The sequence below is a fragment of the Elephantulus edwardii genome, unplaced genomic scaffold, assembly GCF_000299155.1.
Source record: "Elephantulus edwardii isolate Elephantulus edwardi_28Jun2011 unplaced genomic scaffold, EleEdw1.0 scaffold00049, whole genome shotgun sequence".
Taxonomy (NCBI): Eukaryota; Metazoa; Chordata; class Mammalia; order Macroscelidea; family Macroscelididae; genus Elephantulus; species Elephantulus edwardii.
Genome location: NW_006399799.1, coordinates 15,863,031 through 15,877,346, shown reverse-complemented (window position 1 = coordinate 15,877,346; position 14,316 = coordinate 15,863,031). Strand labels below are relative to the sequence as shown.

General features: G+C 39.3%; 1 protein-coding gene and 1 pseudogene across 1 annotated transcript; both read left to right on the top strand.

Annotated features, from left to right (window-relative positions):
• Window positions 1-719: 719 nt before the first annotated feature.
• On the top strand, window positions 720-1,034 carry LOC102869031 (annotated as a pseudogene).
• A 3,298-nt stretch (window positions 1,035-4,332) lies between these two features.
• LOC102868636 (biogenesis of lysosome-related organelles complex 1 subunit 2-like) lies at window positions 4,333-5,076 on the top strand. The gene is given in 2 exon segments (XM_006886606.1): window positions 4,333-4,754; window positions 5,064-5,076. Coding segments are annotated over 2 exon segments (435 nt in total).
• Window positions 5,077-14,316: the final 9,240 nt, after the last annotated feature.

Below are 14,316 nucleotides of genomic sequence, written 5' to 3'. Positions count from 1 at the left end.
ACTGGGGTAATCGGGATGGGTGTGTCAGAGGCGGTGCGGTTGGAGCAGGATAGAGCAGGGTTTAGGGCTGTTGTGCATAGGGTCGCTATGAGTCGCAAACGACTCGACAGCACATAACAACAACAACAATAATAGTAATCATTAATAAGAATCCTAATAATAGTAATCATAATTTTATAATACATGACATTAACAGACACTACTGGTAGCATGTTGATGATAATAAAGAAGTCTGTATAGCACTTGGAAGTTTTTTTTGAGAAATGAAAACAACAAAAATGACAAAAACTCCACCGTCAACTTACAGCTGAAAAGTGAGACCTGACTCAGAATTGACCTTCCATTGGCTTTCCGAGGCTATATATCACATGGGAAGAGATTATTGGCCATCTTTCTTCCTCTTAGTACCCAGTGGAGTCAGCCAGCCAGAGAAATGCAGCCTAAGTGCTGACAACACAATTTCCTACAGACTGTACCAGAGCCCTAATAAACATGTGTTGTTGCTGTTGTTGTTTTGTACTATCAAGTCAGAACTGACCCATAGCTGACCCTTCAGCAGGTTTTCAGAGCCATCCTTTTCCTCTCCCTCAGAGGAGCTGGTGGATTTGAACTGTGTGCCTTTGAGATTGCAGCACAGTTTCTTGCCACTAGGCCACACTCTTTTTAAGAGACAAAGAAATCTGATTTAAGACAAGACTACAGCAGGTCTAATTTTTCTGAAAATGTCTGGTCGTGGCAAAGGCGGGAAAGGTCTCTGAAAAGGGGGTGCCAAGCGCCACCGCAAAGTGCTCCGCGATAACATCCAGGGCATCACCAAGCCCGCCACCCGCCGCCTGGCCCAGCGTGGCGGCGTCAAGCACATCTTCAGCCTCATCTATGAGGAGGCCCGCGGGGTGCTGAAGGTGTTCCTGGAGAACGTGATCCGGAACGCCGTCACCTACACCGAGCACGCCAAGCGCAAGACTGTCACTGCCATGGACGTAGTCTACACGCTCAAGTGCCAGGGACGCACCCTTTATGGCTTCTGCAGCTGATTGCCAAACTTTTGCATCTGCAACAAATAGAAAAGCCCTTTTCAGGGCCCTCAAAAAAAATCTGATTTAAGAATATGACTAAATTTGAAATTAAGATTATTTTTTACTACAGGTAATGGTCTCTCCTGGAGAGGATGAAATCATGCTGCTGCTCCCTGGAGGCAAGGATTTTGAAGCTCTGTCTCACAAACTTTGGGCATGTGGCCAGAAGGGACCAGTCCTCAGAGAGGGACATCATGCTTGGAAAGGAAGAGGGATAGCACAAGAGAGGAAGACTCAGGATGAGATGGATTGACTCAGTGACTGAAGAAATGGGACGGGGTCTCTTGGAGATGATGAGATTGGCTCAGGTTTCAGAGCTAGTGTGCATAGGGTTGCTATGAGTCACAGGTGACTCAATAGCAAATAACAACAATCTTCAGTGTGTGTGTGTGTGTGTGTGTGTGTGTGTGTGTGTGTGTGTGTGAAAGTAGCTATATAGAGAAGGGTCTTTTTATTCTAGTTTAGATTTTGTGCCAGACATATTAGAAAGTTAGAAGAGCAAATTCTACAGTTATTTTTCACAGGAAATCCAGTCATGCAAGACAACTTACTGGTACATCACTGTGTATCAGAGTCAGAAGAAATAATCCTTGTCCTTAAATATTCCTCTTTATTGAGGGAGGCAAATGAGAAAATTATTAGAAACAGTGCAGTAAGTGATACATATAGAACAAGTTGAGTGACTGCCATTATCTCAGTGGGGCCAGATGAAATACTACATTACTAAGCACACACAGCTGAGGAACCCAATTTTGGTTTTACTCATAAGAAACTAAGAGCTTTTGCTCTTACCTTCTCTGTTCTTTTCAGTATGGCTGTTTTAATTAAGCTTAATTTTCTACGGCTTCTTTTGTTTTTTTCTTCTATTTGCTTCTCCTTCAAAATACAAGTTTCTCTGTTCTTTTTTGTCTGGGTTTTTTTTTTTTTTTTGAGCATGTCCTAATTTTTGATTCACACCCAAAACTTGAATGAAAAAAGTTTATGAAGAAATAAAACTATTTCTCCAATTACAGAAATAATCTGTAAATATTAGTCTATAATGCCAAGACACAAATCTGATTTAAGTAGAGTGTACTTCCTAAATCACATGACTCTGGAAACTCTATGAACTTGGAGAAATGACGATAGTTATAGAAAGGCTTCAGGCCTTTTGTTCATAGAGTATGAGTCATGCTCGACCAGATGGCAATCAACAATTAGACTTAATTTCATATTAAAATGAATTTTTGCAATAGGTTATACATGAATTTAATTAAAAATGTGTGTAAAAGCAGCTGCATAGTGAAGTCCTCTTCCCATCATATGTTCTTCCTTCTTACAGTTTCTTCTCATCAAGTAACTACTGTTCTTGGTTCTATATGTACCCTTTCAGGGATATATTTATGCATTTAGGGGTAAGTTTAAGCTTTCTGCTTTGAACTCTCCATTTACTCTACAGCAGAATATATGGCAGTCTGCTTCCAAACATTTCAGCCTAGGAGAGACTATGGAGTAGTTCCATTCTATTCTATAGGATTACTATGAGTTGGAATAGATTCGATTGCAACAGTTTTGGCATAACACATAGATTTCTTTTATATATCTTTTATACAAGATATTTACTTTTTGCGCTTACGCAGCTTGCTTTTCAAAAACAAGCCTGTTGTTATTGCCATCGAGTTGACTATAGTTCATAGCAAACCCTACAAATAGCTCTGAACCCTGCTCTTTCCTGGGCCAACTTCACCATCTCCAACACACCTGACCCTACTGCCACAGTCACCATAACAATTCAGCTCATCTAGAGTCTTCCTTTCCTGCACTGACCTACCACCCTTTCAAGCATGGTGTCCTTCTCCAAGGACTGATCCCTCTTGACAAAATGTCCAAAGTATGTGAAACAGAGTTTCAAACTTTGCTTCCATGAAGCAACCTGGTTTCACCCTCTCCAGGACAGATATGGTTGTTCTCTTAGTAGTCCATAGTATGTTTAATATTCTTCTCTAGTACCACAACTCAAAGGCTTCAGTTCTTCTTCTGCCAGCCTTAGTCAGCTTTTTGTCATTTGTCAAGTTGACTACAAGTCAACGAACTACGAACAATGATGACTCTGAACCTTGACCCACTGACACAGTGTCAACACATCTCAACCAGGGTCTTCCTTTTTTGCACTGACCCTCTACCCTTCCAAGCATGATGTCCTACTCCAAAGACAGGTACATCCTGGTCACATGCTCAAAGTATGTAAGATGGAGCTTCAAAATCCCTACCTTCAAAGAGCAAACTGGTTTCATCCTCTCCAGGACAGGCCTATTTGTTCTCTTGGCAATTCATGATGTGTTCAATACTCTTTTCCAACATCACAACTCTAAAGCATAGATTCTTCTTTCATCCATATCCATTGTCCAAATCTCAACTGCATATCAAGCAATTGAAAAGACCATGGCCTGGACCAGGAGTGCCTTAGTCTCTAAACTGACATAATTGCTCTTTAGCACTCTGGAGAGATCTTTGACAAGCAGATTTTCCTAGTGCAACTTATCTATTTCCTGACTACTGGTACCAAGAGTGATGATTGTAGTCCCAAGCAATATGAAATCATTAACAACTTCAATTCATTCTCCATCTATCATGATACTGTCCATTGGACAGGTAGCAGATCTTTGGTCTCTTGTTGCTGAGATGCAATCCATAGTGAAGGCTGAAGTCTTTGACCTTCTGCAGCAAACACTTCAAGTACTCCTCAGTTTAGGTGCCCAATATTGCATCATCCTCATTATCCAGGTTGTTGATGAGTCTTCCTCTAATCCTGATGCTACATTCTTGTTGTTGTTAGGTGCCTTTGAGTATGACTTATAGCGACCCTATGAACAAAAGATCTGAACTCTGTTCTATCCTGTGCCATCCTCACACTTCCTGACACACAAAAGTCCATTGGGGCAGTCACCGTGCCAATCCACTTGGTCAAGGGTCTTATCCTTTGCTGACCATTCACCCTTTCTAGGATCATGTCCAAGGAAAAGCCCCTGCTAGCAATATGCCTAAAGTATGTGAGGCAAAGCCTAATCATTCTTGCCTCCAAAGAGAACTCCAGCTGCACCCTCTCTAAGACATATTTGTTTGTTCTTTTGGCCACCCATGGGATACTCAGTGCTTTTCTCCAACACCATAGCTCAAGAGCATCAATTTTTTTTCTGTCATCCTTATTCACTGTCCAGCTCTTAGATGCTTAGCAAGTGATTGGAAAGACAATGGCCTGGGAAGCAGCCGATCAGGCATGGCGGCGGCAGCTGAGGGCGTCCTGGCGAGCTGGAGTGAAGAACCGGTTCGAGATGCTGCTGCTGTGGAGACTGCCGAGGAAGCAAAGGAGCCCGCAGAGGCGGACATCAATGAGCTGTGCCGGGACATGTTTTCCAAGACGGCCACTTACCTGACTGGGGAATGGACAGCCACCAGTGAAGATTATAAGCTCCTGGAAAATATGAATAAGCTAACCAGTTTGAAGTAACTTGAAATAAAAGATATTGCTATAAACATCAGTAGAAACTTAAAGGACTTAAACCAGAAGTATGCTGGACTGCAGACTTATTTGGATCAGATCAGTCTGATTGAGGAGCAGGTAGCAGCCCTGCAGCAAGCAGCCTACAAGCTGGATGCATATTCAAAAACACTGGAAGCCAAGTACAAGAAGCTAAAGAAGCGATGGGAAAAAAAAATCTATTCCTTGGGTTAACAGCACACCTTGTTATGGACTATGCCACCAGAGTTCCCTGTTCCTATGGGACGAAGTCTTTTTTTTAAAATTAATTTTAAATTATTTTGATAAGATCTGAAGCTTGGTACTGATGGAATTGCCAAAGCTCTTCAAAAGGATACCGTGTTGAAACATCCTAAAACTGGATAAACTGGAGGTCTCTGGCTACGTCTGAACTTCCTTGAGCTGAGTTGAGGATCAGCAACTCAGTTACAACTCTTTCTTTCTACTTGAACACTTTACCTTCTGTTCAGGACAGAGACCTGAAGTTAAGAGTAGGCCCGGACTTAACAACAGAATCAAATGATAGGACCTGTTTTCTCTGATAGTGGTTGGGTACTTCATTATTTTCTCATGGTTGGTCTTTTAAGTTATTGTATAAAAGGCTGTTTTTGCTATTATTGATGCTAATGTATTGTTAACAAAAACTTAAATTTAAAAAAGTGAACAAACTTATCCTTTGTAGTTTAAAAAAAAAAAAAGACAGACAATGGCCTGTTATCAGATGCACCTTAGTCCTAAAACTGACATCATTACTCCTCAATAATTTGGTGAGGTCCCTGACTGCAGACTTTTCCAGGGAAATGCATCTTCTTACTTCCCAGCTTCTGGTACCAAGGGTGTTAATTGTGGATCCAAGTAAAATCTCCTCTCCATCATGATGTTGCCTATCGGTCCAGTAGCAAGAATTTTTGTTTTCTTGGCATTGCGATGCAATCCCTATCAAAGGCTGCATTCCTTGATATTCTGACATAAGTGCTTCAAGTATTCCTCTTTCAGCAAGCAAGGTTGTATCATCTGCATAACACGTTTATTGATGAGTCTCCTTCCAATCCTGATGCCACAGTCTTCTTCATAGAGTCCAGCTTCTTGAATAATTTGCTCATCATACATTAAAAAGGTTTAGGGAGCGAATACAACCTTAAACATTCCCTTCTCAATTTTAAACCATGTAAGCTTCCCCTGTTCTATTTGCACAACAGCAAACAGGTATAGGTTCTGCATGAGCACAATTAAGTGCTCTGGGACTCCTATTCTTCTCAATGTCAGACATAAGTTGTTATGACCCACACTGTCCGATGACTTTGCATGTTAATGAAGGAGAAGTAGACGCTGCATTAAAGACACACACACAAAAAAGCCCTAAGAGTCGATGGGATACCACAGCCTTGGATGTGCTCACTAGTTTAGGCCAGGAAATTTGGAGAAAAGCTTCCATTTTGTTTCCATTCCCAAGAAAAGTGATCCAACAATAACATTAATATCACATGCAAGTAGGATACTGCTAAGATCATTCAAAAACAGCTAAACAAAGGGAGCTCTGGTGGCGTAGTGACAAGAAACTGCACTGTAATCCCAAAGGCATATGGTTTGAATCCACCAGATGCTCCACTGGAGAAGGAGGGGCACCTTCCTCTTGTGCCAGTAGGATCTGATTCGACGGTACACAGCAACAACAAAAATAGCTAGAACAGTACATAGATAGGGAGCTGCAAGAAGTTCAAGCTGGATTTAGAAGAGGCCATGACAACAGATATCATTGCTGATGTCAGATGGATCCTGGCTGAAAGAATACTAGAGGAATGTCTGTCTGTGCTTTTTGACTATGCAAAGGCATTTGACTGTGTCAATCATAACAAGTTGTGGCTGACATAGTTTAGTCAACACAAACGTATGCAGTTCCAATCCACTAGTTACCCCTTGGGAGAAAGAGGGGTAATCTCTTCCCATGCATTTTACTGCCTTTGAAAACTCACTGGAGGGTCAGCTTTGGGTGAGTTCCAACTCAGCAGTACAACACACAATGCAGTTTACTGCATCTCACTTTTAGTGAGCTGGTAGGTAGAGTTATGCTGCCAATGCAGAGGCATGAAGTCAGAAAGCATGACTTGCTTGGGAAGGGATGGACAGTTTTCTCCTGTGTGATTTACAGTCTCTGAAAACATAATGGAAGGTCAAGCATGAATGTTTTGACTTGACAGCAAAGAGTAATAAGGGACATAGAGTCTTAAAATGGCATACTGTATTATTGTTGTTGTTATTGTGTGCCATCAAGTCAGACTGAGTCATAGGTCACCCTCTAGCAGCTTTTCAGGGGCAGTAAATCACATGGGAGATAGCCCATTCTACTGCAGAGTGGCTGGTGGATTTGAATCTCATGTCTTTGGGAGTTCAGTGCAGCATCTTACCTCTAGGCCATGATCAAGAATCTGATTAAAAATATTCCCCTAAGAAATTTTATAAAAATTCAATGATGAATTATAATATGTCTAAAACTCAGCATTTCTCAAGCTGGAAGAACTGAAGGACAAACTTAAGTCTTGAGTTGCAGTAATGGATTCTATGGGCAAAATATTAAATGATGCAGGAAGCATCAAAAGAAGATGGAAGGAAAAATTAAAAATTCAAAAAAGAAAAAGAAGATGGACAGTTACTACATCAAAAAGAATTAGTCACCCTCCTTCCCCCTTGGGTCCTCATGGATATGCATGGGGAGGGGAGGATTAATCATGGAGTTATATAATTTGATGGGTTGAGGGGTGAGAAAAATTTGAAGAATCTGTTCTGGAAAACAATGTATTCAAATTTTGTAAATAAACTAGTATAATAAAACATTTCTAAGAAAGAAACTTTACTAAAATGACTATAAAAAATTAACACTTGATGAAAAAAATTAGATCTGAAACATTTTAGAAAGTAGCATATGATAAAGAACTAATGGTAATAAGTTCAAGCTTCACTGAAGACACTGGCAAAAATAAGGCTCCAGGTATTGATGAGATACCAACAGAGGCATTTTAGTGGATAGATGCAGCCCTGGACAGGCTGACTTGTCGATGCCAAGAAATTTGGAGAACAGCTACCAGGTCGATTGACTGGAAGAGATCGATATTTATCCCTATTCCCAAAAAAGGTTATCCAACAGAGTGCTGAAATAATTGAACAATATCATTAATATCATATGCAAGTAAGATCTTGCTGAAGATTATTTTAAAACTGCTAGGACAATGTATTGACAGGGAACTGCCAGAAATTCAAGCTGGAACAGAAGAGGCTGTGACATGAGATATTATTGATGTCAGATAGATCTTGGCTGGAAACAAGAGAATACCAGAAAAAAAAGTTTGCATTTTTTGGACTATGCAACGATATTTGACTGTGTGGATCATAATAAATTATGACTTATACTGTGAAAAATGGAAATCCTAGAACACTTCATTGTACTCATGTGAAACCTATGCACAGATAGACCAACAGTTGTCTGGATAGAACAAAAGTACACTGCTTGGTTTAAAATCCGGGATGGTGTGGGTCAGGGTTGTATTCTTTCCCCATAGCTATTAAATTTTGACTGAGTAATTTGAGATGCTGGAGTATACAAAGAATGTGGCATCAGGATTGGAAGATTCCTCAACAAACTGCATTATGCTGATGGCACCATTTTGCTTACAGAAAGTAAAGAGGGGCTGAAAGAAGCACTTGCTACAGAAGATCAAACTCTAGCCTTCAACATGGATTACATCTCAATAGCAAGAAAACAAAAATCCTCACAACTACATCAATAGGTAACTTGATGATAAATGGAGACGTTGTCAAGAATTTCCCTTTACATGGATTCACAAGCAACATCCATGGTATCAGCAGTCAAGATATAGAAACTATTCAAAGATGGGAAAATCTGCTGCCAAGAACCACTCTAAAGTGCTAAAGAGCAAAGACATCAGTTTAAAGACTAAGGTCATATAACCCAAGCCATATTTTCAATTGCTTCCATGCATTTGGAAAAGTTCGGCAATGTATCCGGACGTCAGAAGAAAAAAAATCTATGCTTTTGAATGTGACTTTAGAGAAAAGTACAGAATATTCCATCGACTGTCAAAAGAACAAACAGGTTTGTCTTTTAGGAATGCAACCAGCATGCACTTTAGAGTAAGAATAGTGAAATTTTATCTCAACTACATGGGCATGCTGTCATCATTCAGTGATGTCAGTTTGAAGAGTAAGGTGTGCCTGATTCAGGCTATGGTCTTCAGTAACTTGCTGTGTATCTGAAAGCAAGACAATGAATAAAGATAACAGATGAATTGTTGCCTTTGAGCTGTAGTGTTGGAGTTCTGAATTATCTCATGGACCGGCAAAAGAACAGATGTCTTGCAGAGGGTACAGCTAGAATGCTCTTTGGAAGCAAGGATGACAAAGTTTCATTTTGCATACTTTGGGCATGTTGCTAGGAAAGGCTGTTCTTTGAGAGGGACATCATCCTTATAAATATGGAGGGTCAGCAAAAGAGAAGACCCTCAATTAGATGGATTGGCAGAGTGACTGCAGCAGTGGGTTCAATTATTTCAGAGACATTGAGGATGGCACAGTATAGAACAGGGTTCTGAACTGCTGTTCACAGTAATGCGTCATATTTGACTCAATGACACCTAACGAATACAAGTAACTAAGACAGAATAGGTAGGTACCTCAAGTGGATGCAGCTATAAATTTTTAACCTAAAATGTATAAAGTGTTTTAAAACTTGAGTGTAGAAAAAACTACCAGTTTCAAGGTGAAAACAGTAAAGGCCAGATTGCCTTGAAGATACTACTTACAGGTGGAAGTGGACCTCAAAGACAATCCTTGAGAGAAACAAGGGATTCTTGGTTAAACGGAATACTTTGGGAACCAAAGACTGTAACTAGTAATCTCTTGGTCATTGGGCCACGAATTTTCCCTGGGAAGAAGGTATCTCTTCCAGCAAAATCTTCCTGGGTGTTATGTAACTAAAGAATGAATTAAAAAAAAAAAAAAAAGAACTGAGATGAATGTGTGGAAGTGTTATTTAATGGTATAGTGTACTAGGAATTAAAGACTTGCAGGGGATTTCAAATCCCAACTCTTGATAAAACTTTTTAAAGATTGTAAAATTATCAAAATGCACATGAAGTTTTTATACTATATGATGGGTAGATGAAGCTGTCCACTGTACCACTTCTTTCTTTGAACTCTCAGGTACAGTTTTGGCAATCCAAGAATTCTCTAACAGTAACAAATTTAATAAAAGGAGATCTATGGATTTTGGAGTAAAAAAAAAAAAAAAAGACAATCTTTGTGAGGACTCAGAAATTATGAGAGCTACAGAGAAAGTATCATCTTGAAGAATACTTACGTTGTCAGCAACAGAACCTTCCCAGGAATGGAGAAATTAAATGTGCTTTTGATGAAGCTTTAAAAGAAAACAACAAGCAACTAACAGTGGAGGAATGGAGATGCTTTTCATGCAGTGGTGAAGAACCTGGGTGAATTATGTTCAAATGTTTGGTGAAAGGAAGAACTTGCAAGTCATAAACGTGAATATTTGGCTCATAAGTTTCCCAAGCAGTCTTTTAAAGGTTTCTGTAAAGTCTTTTACATGGTTTCTCTCCTTGCTGCTCATAATAAAATGCAAAATTAAAAAATGAAAACAAACCTTAAAGGTTTAGAAAACTTTTTGTTAAACTGAAATACCTATGTCCTAAAATTTACATCAAGTACTTAACTACTATTAAGGAGAAAAAAGCAAAGCAGAGAGCACATGCCATGGATCCAAAGTCCTTGCACTGAGAAACTTCTACACTCAGAAGGCTGATGCCAAGATACGTATCTCCAAGGAATACCATTCTCAGATGTTGAAATGTCAAGTGGCTTCTCCAACACATGCAGAGAAAACAAGCCTTTTACCTTGAGCTGAACCTTGAATTATAACTTCAAGTTTGCTAAACTGTGAAAAAACAAGCTTACATTTGTTAAAACCATCCACGTGTAGTATTTCTAGTACAGTGACACACACACACCTCCAATACCCCAGTCATAGTTTTGGAGTCCCTGTGTGGCAAGTCCTATTGTCTTATATGGTCACTGAGTTTTAGCTGACTCAATGCCAATAGGTTGGATTATCATCCTGTTCCAGATCCCAACATACTATTCTAATTTTCCTAAATACACAAGTGAATTTCTACTTCTGTGGTTATAAAAGAACACTTAGCCTTGTATGAAATCTATACCTAGACTGAGCTTTTTCCAGAGTAAGGGAACAATGCATGGTTTAAAATCAAGAAAGGTGTGCATCAAGGCTGTATCCTTTCTCTGTATCTATTCAATTGGTGTAATCAGCAAATAATTTGAGAAGCTAAGCTTTACGAAGAAAGTGACATCAGGATTGGAGGATAATTCATCAACAATCTGTGTTGTGATGATGATTCAACCATGCTGGCTGAAAGCAAGGACTTGAGGCACTTGCTCCAGATCAAGGACTATGTCCTTTAATATGTATTACATCTCAACATCAAGAAAGCAAATTGATACTGTCAACAATTTCATCTTACATGGATCCACAACACCCTTATTACCAGCAGTTTGATCAGGAGACATATTGTATTAAGCAAGCCTGCTATCAGGGGCCTCTCCAAGTGTAACAATGTCAATTTAAAGACTAAGGTGAATCTGATTAAAATCTTTCCAATCACCTGCTATGCACCTGAGAGCTGCACGAAAAAATAAGCATGACAGAAGTGATGCCTTTGAGTTGTGGTATTTAAGAGCACTGAATATTCATCCCATGGGTTGCCCACAGAACAAACAGATGTCTTGAAAGTGCAGCCAGCGTGCTCCTTAGAGGCAAGGATGACAAAGCTTTATCTCACATATTTTGGGCATGTTAGGAGGGGTCTATTCCTTGGAGGACATCATCATGCTTGGAAAGGTAGGTCAGCGAAAAGAACCTTGACAAGATGGATTTACACAGACAACTGCAATGAGCTTGTGTATTTGAGATGAGGATGGCACAGGTAAGCACAGGGTTCAAATCTGCTGTTCCTAGGGTTGCTAACTCATGCTCTAGTCTAAATGGCACATAACAAGTTCAAAACACCAGGATTTGGGCACGGTTTGTTGTTTTTCATAGGATCTCGAGTTTGAGCCAACTGGACTGCACCTGATAACATGATCTATAGCCTAAGCATCCAGAATAACTTCCACGCTCAGTTGTTATCCAAGAGATATGATAGACACAAATACCCACTTTTATCTAAACACAGAAAAACTGTCACATTTCCTGTTACTCTGTCTTAGGTGGGGTGGCCTGCAGATGTTTCAAATTGCTTAGAATGCAGGCAAGTAACAGCAATTGCAACTCCAGTCCTAGGAAAGCAAAAAGTGAACACACTGGTTCTCTATTCTACAAAATTAAGGGTTTTTTTTTTGTTTTTCTTTGAGAATACAGTAGAGGTGATGACGTGAAATCTGGTGTTAGTATTCATATTTCAAGACATAACTTTTGATGAAGACTTTTCTTGGCCATATTAAGATCACAGCTAATATAACCAGCATATCAATCCTGTTCTCCACACAAATCAGCAACAGTGTTTTTGAACTTAAAATTACACATCACAACGTGGTTTTTAGGATTCAATCCTCTCCCAATTCCCTTCGTAGGCACACAACCAATTCTTCCTGGAACATTTAGTCATTATGAACTCATTTCTTTGATGTAATCCACTGAATCTGAGTTGGTAATCTTCAGAGATCTACAAACCTTTCCAATTAAGAATTCTGGATTTTTAACATAAGGACTCCTTAGCTGCTCCCCTCACCCTTTTTATTTCTCCTCACCTTTTTTATAAATATAAAAATCATTTTGTCTGCTCCTCTCATTGATATTTAGCAGAAACTCAGAGCTGACCTTCCAAGCAGGTTTTCTGAGGCTGTGTTATCACATGGTAGGAGTCTACCCATTTTCCTGTGGAGCTGCTGGTGGACTTAAACCACCAGAAGGCTCCACCTTTGACTTAGAGTACTTCTGCAGACCAGGCAATCAACAGTGCCCCCTCAGCTTGTGTAAAAGTGGTTTTACGAGTGTATAACATCTGTTAATATCTTGCCTTCCAAAAAACCAATACTGTTTATTAAACAAGATTTTATTGTAAAGCTGGCCAACACCCTGAACGAGACTTTTATTAATTCCTGCACACATTAACTCTCTCCTGGTCATGTAGTCAGAAAGGACTAAGATGACCCTTTCGTGGATTTTTAGGAGGATGGCAATCATTACTGCCTTTCTCCTAAGGAACAGCTGTTGGATTTGAACCACCTGCCTTTAAATTGGCAGCACAACTCCTTACCCACTATACAGCAATACGGGAAAAACTTTCAAACTCAGGGATATAGCAATCAGTAGACAGGTGTTCCAGTGACATGCTAGTGGGGCACAAACCCCATCGAAGTCTTCCGATGTTTAATAACCATGTAACATATCTCTACCTAGATAAATTGAAGATGACTGTGGTCTAACGTCAATAGTTAACAAAATCAGTGAACAGTTTAAATTGTCCCAGCTCCACCACTTACTAAGCATCCTGAAGCAAATTAATCTGTCCCCAAAAACAGTGCCTAGATCAGGCTTTCAGTCTTTGTACATCATTGAGTTAGCCAATTCATTGGCCTTTAACAGTCAAAACAGGCTCAAGAATGAAACTCATTCAAGTGTTTACAAATACTGGTTGGCATGTATTACCAGTTGTTGTTCAATACACATCCATGTGTCTGAGTTCAATTGTGGTCCATAAAAATTTCTAGTAGCTTGCCAGAACTTTTTTCTAAAATGTTTCATTAGCTCAGTCTCCAATCTACCAGCAGTTTGCAAAACTCTCATGACCCCCTATTTATAAACACTTGAAATACCAGCTACTTCTTTTACCACCTTTATGACATTACCTACACATGAAAACCCCTAAAGGGCCCCTCACCTTCATCACAACCATGACCAGTCTAGAGACAAAGTACACTCTCCCTAATTTGGGATTATCACACTTCTTCCCATACTATTGAGGAACTACATGAAAAAATGAAGCCCAATACAGACTGTTAGGAATGCTTGCTTGATATAAAGGTAGTGGCACTTAAGGTTAGCTAAATTTTACTTTACTACCTAATTTCCAGTTATTTAAAAAAAGGATATTGATATATTACCTACACTTTAAACATTAGAATACATATTAACAATTATATAAAGATCAGTCTGAGGAAAGACTAGTCAGCAGGCCAAAATTATGACATGTGCTCTATTCGATTCTGGGTCTAAATTTTTTGCTCATTCAAATCTTAAGGATTCAACATTCCCAGTACTTTAAAATTCTCAGTATTTGAAAAGAATAAAAAAACCCACAAAACAAAAACTCCACCCAAAACATAAACACTTAAATGGTTGACTCACAAAGTACTAAACTCTGTGCATTCTTTTAAGTATCTAATGGCTTTTTGTAACGAAATAATGGGCAAAGATGAGGGTAACTTCTCTAGCCATAGGATCGAATTTTCTTTTGCAGGCATAAAGGAATAAATAAATGCTTTTGTTAGAATTCCTAGATTAGTCTAATAAAAGAAAGCCAAAGAGTAATTTTTTTATTGTGACCAGTATAGATGGAACAAAATATTTGCCATTTTAACATATATATTTCAGTGAAGTATCTACTATCACCATTATCT